Here is a 14,703-nt window from a genome sequence, read left to right on the forward strand (position 1 = left end):
GAAGAGTAAAAAGGACTGTGTAATGTGTAGCATAAGAGCAGCATAGCTTTGAGTCAGTGAACTCTACAGGCTTTAAGACCCAGCTGAGTCAGTTAGCTGTGACTGGGACTCCTGACATCAGAGTAATTCCTGAGGTATGAGGCGAGTCTCCTGTTTGAATAAGTGTGCAGACTGTAGCTGAATTAAAAAGATGGAATTATTGGTGTTTAATGATGAACACATTGTTTAACAGTGCTGAGACAGCAGAGTATTAATTATTGCTGATATTTCTGTTGTAATTCTAGAATGATGGAGAGAAAGAGATCAGACTCACCAGAACCCAGCTGTGTGTCCATGAAGAGTGACCAGTCAATGGAACATCCAGTTACCTTCAGAGACAGAGACAGTTCTACTGATGTGAGGTCAGTATAGTGAGGTGTTTTACAGCAGTGTTCCACCTGATCAAACTCACTCGTCTCATTGTGAAGCCCTTCATGAGCTTTATCAGGTGTTGAAGCAGTAAAACACTAAACTGTGCAATGCTGCAGCTCTCGGACTGGCAGTGAGGAAAAGTGCTTTAAGAGTTCAGTTCAGCCTGCAGTCTCTGAACTCGAGGGTCTGTGGTGCTGCAGAAGAACATTTACACCTGGGGAAAGTAATGACTATATACCTATTTTAGTCATTCATTCATTCAAACATTTGTTACTTAATATGTTAGTGTCAGTTAGAAAATCCTGATATCAGTGTATATCATTTTAACACAAGTGTTAAATTTATGTCTGTGTTAATTAGTGTGTGTTGTGCAGCTATGAATACATACAGTTCATATTACATGGTTGTTTTTTTTTGTTCACAGACCACAAAAGAAGAAATCAAACATCAGCAGAAATCAGATGGAGTCCATATTCAAGGTGTGTTTTTTTAATGCGTGTAACTTCTGTGTGAATAGGTTGCAGGTTTTTTTTATTTATGATAATGACAGTTTATAATAATTATCAATTTGCAGCAGGATTATGGGTAATCAGACAGAATTTCTGTTGTAACTGTGGTAAAAGAAGGAGGATTTTTTTCTTTTCATAAAATAAAAGCATCTCTCACTGTGTAAGATTATAATATTTAGATCTGTTACTGTGTGTTTCTAACCAGGAGCTGGAACACAAAGTCATCACTCTGATAAAGAATGAGCTGAAGAGGTTTAGGAAGCTCCTGAGTCCAGATTACCCAGCATGCACTGAGAGGGAGGTGGAGGATGAGGAGGATCTGCACAGTGTCCGAGAGGGAGTGCTGAAGATCACACTGCACGTCCTGAAGAACATGAACCACACAGATCTCGCTAACACACTGCACAACAGTAAGAGCTCTGAGTCATGGCTTTATTCCATCAGGTTCACTTTAGAGAGAGGAAATTGTTTTAGATATTAACACTTTTAGTTTTAAGTTTGATTTTAGTATCATGTTCATCTGGTGCTTTTCTGTTCTGTTCGTGGTCCAGCTTGTGGTTACTCTGTACAATGGTCCTGTTCCTTCAATAATATTTAGTACATGAATCAGGAATGAACAGCAGCATTTGGAAGTATTTTACATTTTATATTGTGCTCAGTGATTTGCATGTTTGTATTTGTATGCTCAATGTTTTGCTTAAAAACATGTTTTTACTTATTAGAACTCACCTCTGTGTATCAGCCAAAGTTCAAATCCAAACTTAGAGAGAAGTTTAAACGAATTAATGAAGGAATCTCACAGCATGGAGGCTCAGCACTTCTGAACGAGATCTACACAGAGCTCTACATCACAGAGGGTTGGAGTGGAGAAGTCAATAATGAACATGAGGTGAGACAGATTGAGACAGCTTCCAGGAGACCAGCAACACAGGAGACACCCATCAAATGTAATGAGCTCTTTAAAGACAAGTCCATCAGAAGTGTGCTGACTAAAGGAGTTGCTGGAATTGGAAAAACAGTCTCTGTGCAGAAGTTCATTCTGGACTGGGCCGAAGGAAAAGCAAATCAGGACGTCTTCTTCATGTTTCCACTTCCCTTTAGAGAGCTGAATCTGATGAAGCAGGAAAATCTCAGTCTGATGAATCTTCTTCATCACTTTTTCCCAGAAATGAGAAAACTAGAATTAATAGACTCCTACAAAGTGTTGTTGATCTTTGATGGTCTGGATGAGTGTCGACTTCCTCTAAATTTCCAGAAGAATGAGAGATTGTGTGATGTGACAGAGTCAGCCTCAGTGGATGTGCTGCTGACAAACCTCATCAAGGGGAATCTGCTTCCCTCTGCTCTCCTCTGGATAACATCTCGACCAGGTGCAGCCAATCAGATTCCTCCTGAGTGTGTAGACCAGGTAACAGAGGTACGAGGGTTCAGTGATCCTCAGAAAGAGGAGTACTTCAGGAAGAGGATCATTGACCAGAGCCTGGCCAATAAAGTCATCACACACATGAAGTCTTCAAGAAGCCTCTACATCATGTGCCACATCCCAGTCTTCTGCTGGATTTCAGCCACTGTTCTAGAGAGAATGTTGGGTGAAGCAGAGAGTGGAGAGATCCCCAAGACTCTGACTCAAATGTTCACACACTTCCTGATCTTTCAGATCAAACACAAGGACCAAAAGTACCATCAGAAATGTGACCCTGATCCTCAGCAGACCAGAGACAGTATCCTGGCACTGGGAAAACTGGCTTTCCAACAGCTGGAGAAAGGGAACCTGATCTTTTATGAGGAAGACCTGAGAGAGTGTGGCATTGATGTCAGAGAAGTGTCAGTGTACTCAGGTGTGTGTACTCAAATCTTCAGAGAGGAGTTTGGGCTTCACCTGGGGAAGGTGTTCAGCTTTGTACATCTGAGTGTTCAGGAGTTTCTGGCTGCTTTATATGCATTTCTCTCCTTCATCAGCAGAAATGTACCAGAACAACAAACTTCTGATCTGTCTGACCTTTTCAGAAAGTCAAACATGTCTGATTTCCTCAGGAGTGCAGTGGACAAGGCCTTACAGAGTGAGAATGGACACCTGGACCTGTTTCTCCGCTTCCTTCTGGGTCTCTCACTGGAGTCCAATCAGAATCTCTTACGAGGCTTAATGCCACAGAAAGGAAGCAGCTCTCACAGCAAACAGGAAACAGTCGAGTACATCAAGGAGAAGATCAGGGAGAATCCATCTCCAGAGAAATCCATCAATCTATTCCACTGTCTGAATGAACTGAATGATCATTCTTTATTGCACGAAGTACAAAAATACCTGAAAAGAGGAGGTTACAGGTGTCTTAGTGGAACAAGACTCTCTCTTGCTCAGTGGTCAGCTCTGGTGTTTGTGTTGCTGAACTCAGAACAGGAGATGGATGTATTTGATTTGAGTAAATATGACCAATCCGAGGAATGTCTTCTGAGGCTGCTGCCAGTGGTTAAAGCCTCCAGAACAGCTGTGTGAGTATTTTTATTTATAAATTTATTAATGTAGGGGGCATGGTGGCCTACTGGTTAGCACATTTGCCTTGCACCTCCAGCGTTGGGAGTTAGATTCCTGCCTCCGCTCTGCGTGCATGGAGTTTGCATGTTCTCACCATGCTTCGGGGGTTTCTTCCGCGTACCCTGGTTTCCTCCCCAAGTCCAGAGACATGAGTTGTAGGCTGATTTCCATCTCTAAATTGTCCGTAGTGTGTGAGTGTGTGTGTGTGCGCGCGATTATGCCCTGCGATGGGTTGGCACCTCATCCAGGGTGTACCCCCATCCTGTGCCCCAAGTCCCCTGGGATAGGCTCCAGTTTACCCCGCTACCCTGTGTAGGATAAGCAGTACAGAAAATGGATGGATGGAATGTATTAATGCAAGGTTCATTATTTTAATGTAACACTGAACTGCACTGTTTGGATTAATTACAGAAAATTGTTTCACTTTTTATAAAGACGTTTATACTTTTATACTATTAAACTTTTTGTAAAGTCGTGTATCTAAGACATTAATGAATTCTTTGTAGGCTGCTCACTCTCATATGTGTGTTATGTACATGACCTAATGGTCTTATAATAAATTGTAGCTGAGAGATTGTGGAGTGCAGAAAGATGTCCCTGCTCCTGTAAATGTGCTGATGTGGTGTCCTGTCCTCTGATTTCTGTGTGTGAGAGAAACACACTGACATTTCTGTTACATGTTACACTTTAGCTGTATTATGGCTGTGTTTGTATGTTTGAGATCAGTGTTCTGATATTTCATCATTTCTCTTCCAGGCTGTGGGAGTGTAAACTGACAGAGGAAAGCTGTAGAGTTCTGTCCTCAGTTCTCAGCTCAAACTCCTCCAGTCTGAGAGAACTGAACCTGAGTGGAAATAAACTGCAGGATTCAGGAGTGAAGCTGCTCTCTGAGGGACTGGAGAATCCACACTGTACACTGGAGAAACTGGAGTAAGATATTCCACACACACACACACACACACACACACACACACACACTTAACTGAGACAATTTCGTGTTTCAACCCAATTTATAGCAGAGTTTTAATAACCGCAGCAACATGTGTTGTTGCTGCCGCTATTAATTGTTGTGTGTGTGAGATGGAGAGTAAATGTATTGTAAATAAAGACTGGCTAGCATTGACAAAGATACAGCTAGTTAAATAGATGGGAAATAGAAGGGGAAATCTGGGGAAGATAAAATGAAACTCCCCATTGTCACCTGACCTCAGAATTGTCACATCAGTGGATGAAACAAACTGGCACTCAAAGCCACTTTCTGCCAAGGCTTAAACCAGGAAGTGCTCACAGGTCTGGCCTGCCGAGATGACAAGATGTCCCTTGATTCCCTGATTGATTTAGCTATCCGTCTGGATCACCTCATCTGGAACCAGCAAGTGCATAATTGTGTTGCGAGTCCAACTCCTGAAATGGACTGCTCTGTGCCTATGCAGCTGGGTCAGACCAGGTTAAGCACTGCAGAATGTGAGAAACGGAGGATGGAAAAACTGTGTTTCTACTGCGGTCAACCCCCTTCACTTTATGGCGCAATCCCAATTCCTTGTCAAACCCAACTTCGCTAAGAGACCTCCACCCATGCCACCACAGTGAGTCCATCTCAGTTTTTGCTCACCAGTCCTTTACCCTGAATGTGCAGATAAAACTCAGACCATGTCTCTGTTCTCTCAGTGCTGATAGACTCTGGAGCAGCTGGGAATTTCATGGACCATGATACCATTAGGAAGCCCAACATACCCACACAGCCATTTCAACATCCCTTAAAAATCCATGCTATTGATGGAGGACCCATAGGAAATGGTACAGTCACTCTGTGTACCAAACCCCTCCTGCTCAAGGTCAGCACTCTCCACCAGGAGTACATTCCCTTCCTCATCACCATCACAGCTGGTATTTAGGAAGGCTAAAGCTGCTACCAGGCACCATTCTGCCATGCAATCGAATCTATCCCCTCTCCTTAGCTGAACAACAGGCAGTGGAGGAATATATCCAAGAGGCATTACAACAGGGCTACATCCTGCATCTGCAGGATTCATCATTGTGCAGAAGAAAGTATGTGGACTTAGGACATGCACTGATTATAATGGACTCAACCAGATCACAGTAAAGTATTGATATCCCCTCCTGCTTGTGCCACCTGTCTTGGAGCAACTTCATTCTGCCAAGATATTCACCAATCTTGATCCGGACAGTGCCTAGAACCGCATTCGCATCAGAGAGGGTGACAAGTGAAAGATGGCCTTTAGCACCACATCTGGCCACATTGAGTACTGCATCATGCCATAATGGGCTCTCTTGCACCCCTTCAGCCTTCCAATGCCTCAGAAATTATGTCTTAAGGGATATGCTAGGGAAATTTGGAATTGTGTACATTGATGACACGTTGAGGAGTCCTTGCATGTCTCCTTGACAATCAAGTCTATGTAAAATGGAAAAAATGTGAATTTCATCTCCTTTCTGGGGTACATCATAGGGCCTGAGTGAGTGGCCATGGACCAGGAAAAGGTGTCTGCTTTGGCCCACTCCCAAGACTGTCATGGTACTTCAAAGATTTCTAGGTTTTGCAATTTTCTATTGACTGTTCATCAGGGCTTTATGTCTATGGAAGGGACCCAAGCATCTGGCATGGAACACAGCAGACAATGAAGCCTTCAAGAAGCTTTCCCCACCACTCCCATTTTGAAGCACCCAGATCCCTCTAAGCTATTCAGTGTGGAAGAAGTCACATATACATTACAGCACAGTGAAATACTTTTCTTCACATATCCCAGCTTGTTGGAAGCTGGGGTCAGAGCACAGGGTCAGCCCAGATACAGCACCCCTCAAGCAGGGAAGGGCCCAGCAGTGGCAGCTGGGGCTTGAACCCCTAACATTCTGATCAGTAACCCAGAGCCTTAACCATTGAGCCACCACTGCTACATCTGGAGTGGGAGTGGTTCTTTCCTAAAGGTTTGGAGATAAACCTAAACTCTACCTGGTGGCTTTCTACACTAAGCAGCCTTCACCAGCTGAACAAAACTACAACATTGGTAATTGAGAGTTGCTGGCTGTGAAACTTGCCTTAGAGGAGTGGTGTCACTGGTTGGACAGAGTGGCCCATCCCTTCATTTTCTTCACAGATCATAAGAACCTTGAGTACCTGAAAACAGCCAAGCTCTTGAACTCTCACCAAGCCCGGTGGGCCTTGTTCTTCGCTCATTTTGATTTCATGCTCTCTTGTAGGCCCAGCTCCAAGAACACCAAGGCAGACAACAAGGAACAGAAGGTGGAACACATACTGCCCCCTCCTGCTTCGTGAAAACTATAGCGTGGGATATCGACAAAGAGATCACTCGCAAAGAGACAAAGAGATCACTCGCACACCATTAAAAAAAATAAATAAATAAATAAAAAATGTTCCTCCTTCATGTTGACCAGACAGAACCTAAACTAAGAAGTAAGCTCATCACTTGGGCACACATGACCCCAGCCACAGGACATCTAGGCATGCACAGGATGCACCACCTGTTGAAGGTGAAGTATTGGTAGCCTAATATGGTAAAGGACATCCACAGATTAATCTCTTCATACACTGCTTGTGCACAGGCCAAGGTGCCATGCACTCTCCCAGCTTGTAAGCTTATGCCTTTACCCACACCCCACCGACCCTGGTCTCACCTCGCCATAGCCTTCATCACAGACCTCCCTGAGTCATGGGATAACACCATGATTATGGTAATCATAGATCAATCCTTTCTAGTTTGCCCACTTCCTTCAAAATTGCTGTACTTATCTTCATGCACATGTTTCATTACTATGGGATCCCCAAAGTCACTGTAAATGATTGAGGCACACAGTTCACCTCCAGGGTCTGAGCCAGCTTCATGGAGAGTCTGGGATTCTCTGTAAGTCTTTGTCTGGCTATCTCCCACAAGCTAACAGGCAAGTGGAACGAGCACACCAAGAAATCAGCCATTTCTTGAGGACCTTTTGCTGTGCAAGCAGGATTGTGCTCAGTTTCTTCCTTGGGCCAAATACACCCACAGCTAACTGCACCACTCAGCCTCACAATTGACCTCCTTCCAATGCATACTTGGTTATCAGCCATCCCTATTTCCCTGGAATGCTAACCCCACAGATTCACCTGCAGAGGACGAATGGTTTAGGTGGAGTGAACAAGTGTGGGAGAACATGCACACAGGTGCCTAGAACAGGTGGCTCAGAGAAACAAGGAATTTGCTGACCGACACTGAGGAGAAACCACACAGTTCCAACCTGGTAATCGAGTAAGAAGCAGAGTACAAGATAAATCAGTCCATATATGATCCTCCACCGCATCAATGACATCATGTACAAGATGAACCTCCTATGCCAGTAGTAGATTAGCACCCTCATTTCGCGTATCATGCCTCAAGCCCATCATGCCAGGACCACTAGCATCTGAATGTATTGTTTGTAGGCTGCTCACTCTCATATGTGTGTGTTATTTACATGACCTAATGGTCTTATAATAAATTGTAGCTGAGAGATTGTGGAGTGCAGAAAGACGTCCCTGCTCCTGTAAATGTGCTGATGTGGTGTCCTGTCCTCTGTGTGTGAGAGAAACACACTGACATTTCTGTTACATGTTAAACTTTAGCTGTATTGTGGTTGTGTTTGTGTGTTTGAGATCAGTGTTCTGATATTTCCTCATTTCTCTTCCAGACTGCGTGAATGTAATCTGACAGAGGAAAGCTGTAGAGCTCTGTCCTCAGTTCTCAGATCAAACTTCTCCAGTCTGAGAGAACTGAACCTGAGTGAGAATAAACTGCAGGATTCAGGAGTGAAGCTGCTCTCTGCTGGACTGAAGAATCCACACTGTACACTGGAGATACTGGAGTAAGTTCATTGCACATGCACCCACACGCGCACACACACACACACTGAGTGTGTTAAGTGCAAGAAGGTCTTCTTTCTTGCAGGATGCGTTATTGCAGTATTACAGATGAGGGCTGTGCTGCTCTGGCTTCAGCTCTGAGGTCAAACTCCTCATCACACCTGAGAGAACTGAATCTGTACGGTAATAATCCAGGAGAAACTGGAGTGAAGCTGCTCTCTGATCTACTGAAGGATCCACACTGTAAACTAGAGACACTACAGTGAGTTACTGACTTACTGTCTCTTTACACACACACACACACACACACACACACACTTTACCCATTTACTGTTTACACTGATGACATTTATAAGGACTCTGATAAGCGACTGTGATCAACATTGTCTGTCATTATATCCTGTTCTCTGTCTTACAGCATTGAGTCATACTTCCCCACTAGGATGGGCATATAACAGGAGTCTCACTTCAGACCACTTTTGGAGGATAAAGCAGCTACATGTAAGATATTAGGTGAATGAAGGAAACTGTTATTTCTCTTGTTGTGTTGTTTACCATCCATGAAACGGGACTTGTGAGTCAGTGCATAGTCATCAGCTCAAACTGCACGGTTGGCGTGTTATGGTCAGGCAGAAAGGTAGCAATTTGTTCAGGAAGAATAGTTTTTAATTGCTCTATCAGCGTTAGTTTAAACAGGTGATTGTAAGACTCCACTTTCACTGAGGCACACCAGCGGGTAAGTTGGTCTTAAGATCTGTTGCAAACTCAGTGTATATTTGACCAGGATGTCTGCTGAGATTACTAAAACACAAACAGTTTGAGAACTTCTGCTTTCACAATTGCATAAGCCTGACTTTTAGCTATTGTTAATGCAGAATATGCCTGCTGAGCCTTTCCCATTAAAATGCATTGAAGCATCAGTCTATGTTCACCTTCAGGCCACCCCTGGGCATCAGCCACTCTTTCAAACAAAAGCTGCAGTCTCAACGGATCTATTAAAAAAATTGTCATGTTTTGATATGAGCCCCCATAACAAGAGAAGGCGGTGGCAAGCAGAGTTTGCTATTGCCAAAGGCACATTTATTAAAGAATGCCAACAAGCATGAGATGGGCCATATCTGTATTCACTAATGTCAGGGTGTTGTTTGGAGTGAAAACAGAGTCTGGTGTGTGTTATGTGTCAAGCAATTCAAAAATGAACAGCTCTTGCGTCTAGGAGAGAAAGCAGTTCTTAAAGATGGGGCGCACTGTGTCAAGAACATAAGTGCAGAAAGACAGATGGCCTTATGGACGAGATCTTGTGCATGAGACGGGGGCTACTGCTGACTACCACAGATGGTGTAAAAGAGTGGGGAAGTTCTGAACATATATGATTCAATGTGCAGAAGAATAAATATTTAATTGTAATAATTAAATATTAATGTATTAATGTAATAATTAAATATTCCTGTAAGGCATTTTAGAGCTGAGAGATCAATCTGACATCATACATTACATTAAACTAACTGCATAATATTTAAAATGTAATAATATCTGTTTATATCACCTCTCATAGACCCATAGCACCTCAAGAAGAAGATTAAAGCTAACCATTTTCCCCATTTGATCTACTAGCACAATGAACAATGGGGAAATAAGTAACACATCAACATTTTTTTTTTATTAAAAATATTTCCAATGCTGTGATTGACTGACATGAAACATAGACCTGACATTGGTATTAACTCAGTAAAACTACACAGCTAAATCATAATATTCCAATCCATAAAAAAGTTATGTGCAGTAAAATGAAATGACACAGGAACAAAGTTTTGAACACACTACCAGAAATTATTTAATAATTGATGGAGAAGCCTTGGTTTGCAATGACAGCTTTAAGATGCTTCCTGTATCAAGAAACTAATCTCTCGGTGTTCAAGTGGGATTTTGGCCATTAAATGTAGAAGATTCCAGGTGGCCGCTGGTGAATCTTGATCTTAAGGTCATTCTACAAATTTTCTATCGGGTTTAAGTATGGTGATTGACAGGGCCATTCCTACACCTTTATTTACTTCCTATGAAACCAAATGAAAGTCTCCTTAGCAGTACGTTTTGGATTGTTGTCTTGCTGGAAGCTCCACCCACATCTCAAACTCATTGTCCTGGTGGATGGCAACAGATTCTTCTCAAGAATTTCCCGGTACATGGCTCCATTCATCTTCCTTTCAATAATTTGGATTCACTTTAGGGTCATATGCAGAGCCCAACAAAGGTTGTTGAAAAGTTTGATTTTTGTCTCATAAGACCACAATACATTCTCCCAGTAACCTACAGGCTTCTCCAAATGTTCTGTAGCAAACTTCAAATGAGCTTCAACATGTTTTTTCTGCAATAATGGAGTGTGATCTTCCAGGGTGATCACCAATGGAGACTGTATCAACTGTACCTGCTGCTTTCCAGGTCTTTCTGAAACTCTTTTCGAGTGGTCTTTGGCTCTTGGGCTACTCTTCTAACTAATTTTACGACTGCCTGGTCAGAAATCATTTGAGGAGCTCCTGTGTGCAGCCAGTTGATGGTCAACTGATGTTCCTTCCACTTGCAGATAACGGCCCCAGTGGTGCTTATAGGAACATTTAGGAGTTGAGAAATCCGTCGTTAACCAGTGCCATTCCTATGCTTCTCAGCAGTCTTGTTGTGAAGGTCTTCAGAGAGCTTTTTGCCTCTACCCATAATGAGTTGTTTCTTGCATGACAGCTTGGTAACAAATGATTTCTTCATTGCATTCAGAGATGGGTAACTCTTTTTCAAAGGAAGTACTAACCTACCAACATGCACTAACCCAGTTGATTCCCAGTTGAGCACAGGTGCAATTCAGTGCTCATTTCTTATTGTGATACCTTTTCCTGTGTCATTCTACTTTATTGAATGTAATTGAACATTCTACTTTATGGATTACAATACAATTACAAATATATTACAGTTTCTTTTGGTGTTTTACAACTTTAATACCAAGGTCTGGTCTACATTTCATTTCAATAGCTGCATTGAAATTTTTTTTAAATAAAAAAAATTGTTGACATGTTGATTACTTATTTCCCCATTGTACAATGGATATAAAAAGTCTACACACCCCTGTTAAAATGGCAGGTTTTTGTGATGTAAAAAAATGAAACCAAGATGAATCATGTTAGAACTTTTTCCACCATCAATATGACATTACAATGTTATTCACTTATTTTTATACAATCAGAAACATTGTAGGGAAAAAAGTAAAAAAGGTTACAGTAACCTGGTTGCATAAGTGTGCACACCCTTTTACATTTGGGGATGCAATTGAATCCAAGGATTAAAAATAATCCTAATATTTATGATTGTTAGTTTATCCAATTACTTTTGAGCCTGTGAAAATGGAGAGACTCTGTAAAGCAATGGTTGTAATTCCTAAACGGTTAATGTTTTTGTTAAACCCCTTGAATTAAAGCTGAAAGTCTACACTTCAATCACATCTTGATTTCTTCATTTCAAATCCACTGTGGTGGTGTACGGAGGCAAAATTATGAAAATTGGGTCATTGTCTTATGGACCTGACTGTAAGTTGAAATAAAGTAAACTTGGGTGCTGGAAACAAACAAATAAATAAAGGATAAAATGAAAATAACAGAAAACCTGAATGAAGTGACATTGCTGAATGTTTTATTCCTGGCTTATTAGAAGTGCAGCGTTGGTCCGTTACTGTAGCTGTGGCTGTTCAGGACCAGAATAGAATTTTTTGTAGAATTTTTGTAGAATTTTGCGGTAGTCATGGCAATGATAGTGATGTCACAGAGACGGTACGGATTTTTTCATTAGGACTGCTGAAGGTTTGTTCATTTCTACTTTGGGAGCTTCATGATTCACACTTGCAGATTCAGGTGAGAGAGATTTCTCTGAGTGTTAAAACTCAAAAGTAATACACTGGCTCAACTTAAAAAATTAAGGTAACAATTTGCATGAATCTTTTTGCAAATTTAAATTTGCAAGTTATTTAAACTCAAGCCATTTTTGAGTAAATATTGTGAGACTTTTCTAGTTAGCCCAACTCAATTTGTTTAGCACAACCAACATGATTAGAATTGTCCTCTAAAAGCTTAATTAAGTTGAGGCAACTTAATATTATGTGGTCAAATTAGTTAATTTAAGCTGTTATCTTATTTATTTTGCTTTCAGTCTTCTCATAAATGTCCATGCAAATTGTTACCTTAATTTTTTGAGTAATAGTAACTAATTTCAATTCTGTCAGAATAAAAAAACACAGAAATTTTAATTTTCTTATAATTGTTTATTGAATCATGCTCTGGTGGAAACACGAAGGCAAACTATTTGTAGATTCAATGAAATTGGTCTAACGGTGTCTAGTGTCTAAATGTGTCTAAACGTGTCTATCAAACATTGTTAAATAAAAAATGTTCTTACGTACAAACACCTCCGCAGAAAAAAAAAGTTTAGTAACCTACATTTGTTACAGGTTTAGTTGAAAATGTCAGATGATCCACAAACTTTCATCAATAGTGCCAAATTTAAATTAGAACAACGCAAGACTTATTCTCAAACATGTGCAGTGTTTGAACTAATGCTGCAAACATTCAGTGCTGATTACGGTCATTCGGCTGCCACTGTAAAACAAAACATAAAAAAACTGAAGACATACGATAGCTAGAGGTCAACTTCACTAACTCCAAATTAGCAAAGGGCATGCTGTAGCTAACTTAGAAGACGCTAGCAACCTAGCTGAAGTCAACTTTCAAATGGTCGAATTAGCAAGGGGCAAACTGTAACATTTAACTTTTACTGTGACAACGATTTTTTTTGCACTGTGTGCCAATATAGTTTGATAGCTGTTGCTATTAAAACAAATCAAAAATAGTTAGGCTCCTCAGTATGTATCTTTGATGTTTGCACTCGCGCTCGTTCCTTCATTGTTTGTTTCTGCTGTTGCTTCTCCTATAGTCGTGGTCTGGCATGTTCAGACAAGGTCCAGCCCTATTCTCTGCTTTTTAAGTTTGCTCACTAGATTTTCAAGTGTGGGGATCTGTGTTTTCTTGTTGGTGGTTACCTGCACTGATAATCAGTGTGGGGATCATGTGATCTGCATTGTGTGGCTGCTTGTCCTGGGTCACATGAGGCATGTCACATGACACATTAGGAGATTATAAAGTTTGGCTTGTGGAGTTCACACTCTCTTGCTGCTGCCATTTGCCACTGCAACTAGACTCCCGTCATACAGGGTGACTGCTAGAATAATGTGTTCCACTCTTCATGAAGGACACAGGTGACTGCATGGCATTTGAAGGACTTGTGACCTCCTATTGAGTTGCTGGGCTGCAGACACTCTGCACTGGAGTGCCCCATTTTATCTTCCTGGGTTTTTGTGCTGCGGGGAGTATTGAACACTCTTGCAAAGGACCAGGCCAGCCACTGTTTTATTGTCATTGTACAAGTCTTTTTTTAGTTGTTTGTTGGTTGTTTTGTTTGCCTTTGGCTTTGTCCTTTTTTTTTTTTGTCCTTGGTCTAGTGTAACCCTGCCTTGACCAAGCCAGCGCGGTGGTCATTGTGTTGGGAGCTGGCTGTTCTCCTCTTTTTGTCTCTGTATAGGTTCTCTGTACAAGGCCGGATCTGCACCTCACTACTGCTCCTTTCAGTTGGGGGCTGCACTGAGGGGACACTATTTTGGTGTGTACTGGTAACATGCAACACGGTGTGGTATTTTGTAGTGGTAATTACTGACCTTGTGTGTGCAGTGTTTGCTATGTTGCATGCTTGTATGGTGTTGGGTTTGTTGTGTCTGTCTCTCTCACCAGGGCCTCCTAGGAGAGGAGCTGTGGGTGCCGTGCCGACCCGACCTTATTAGTTTGAGAAGCTCTAGCCAGTTTCCCTTCGTCTCTTTTTCACAGTAGCAATTGTACCTACTCAAAATTGTAATAAATTTGAGCTTGTGTACATGCCTTGTGTAAACTGTTCCTTTGCGGGCAGGGTCTAGAATCAGCCACACTACAGAGAGAAAAGGGGTTTCCCCCGCCCATTTTAGGGGGTGGCGTAGTCAGACAGTAAAGTACATGTAGGTATTCTGCGTGTCAGGTACCACACAAGTTTCCCTAACTTAATACTTTTTTGTTGTTAGGTGAAAGCAAGACTGTTTGTTCAAACATTTCTTTCTTTTCAGTTTGACAAACTTCGTAAAATAAGTTGTCAACTCACTAATACATGTACATGTAACAAATTAAATTTTTTATGTTGAAATTGTTCTTTATTTTAAGCTTTTCTCACTAGCCACATGGACAATTTTTTAGAGTGTATATAAAAAGTGTTGTAGCAAGGTTGCCAGGGGCAGAACACAGACAACGGGAGGCAGAAATGGGGGAAAATTGCTCTTTATTTTAAGTGCT

The 14,703-nt window shown here is 41.6% G+C and overlaps 1 protein-coding gene across 8 annotated transcripts in view; it reads left to right on the top strand.

The window, feature by feature from the left end:
- LOC113524564 (NACHT, LRR and PYD domains-containing protein 12-like) overlaps nucleotides 1–14,703 on the top strand; it is a 31,991-nt gene that overhangs the window by 1,552 nt on the left and 15,736 nt on the right. For 5 of the 8 annotated variants that reach the window (XR_008302739.1, XR_008302741.1, XR_008302740.1 and 2 more), the window contains 6 exons: nucleotides 285–401; nucleotides 836–890; nucleotides 1,126–1,330; nucleotides 1,643–3,407; nucleotides 4,207–4,380; nucleotides 8,131–8,304. Coding sequence is in view for 4 of the 8 variants with exons in the window: in XM_053238230.1 (XP_053094205.1) it covers nucleotides 285–401; nucleotides 836–890; nucleotides 1,126–1,330; nucleotides 1,643–3,407; nucleotides 4,207–4,380; nucleotides 8,131–8,304 (2,490 nt within the window). In the remaining 4 variants the exon portion in view is untranslated. Of the gene's footprint in view, nucleotides 1–284; nucleotides 402–835; nucleotides 891–1,125; nucleotides 1,331–1,642; nucleotides 3,408–4,206; nucleotides 4,381–8,130; nucleotides 8,305–8,387; nucleotides 8,565–8,720; nucleotides 8,816–9,518; nucleotides 12,180–14,703 lie in introns of those variants that run through there. The other 3 variants (XM_053238233.1, XR_008302742.1, XM_053238232.1) reach the window with 3 other exon arrangements.

The sequence above is a fragment of the Pangasianodon hypophthalmus genome, chromosome 11, assembly GCF_027358585.1.
Source record: "Pangasianodon hypophthalmus isolate fPanHyp1 chromosome 11, fPanHyp1.pri, whole genome shotgun sequence".
In the NCBI taxonomy this organism is placed as follows: Eukaryota; Metazoa; Chordata; class Actinopteri; order Siluriformes; family Pangasiidae; genus Pangasianodon; species Pangasianodon hypophthalmus.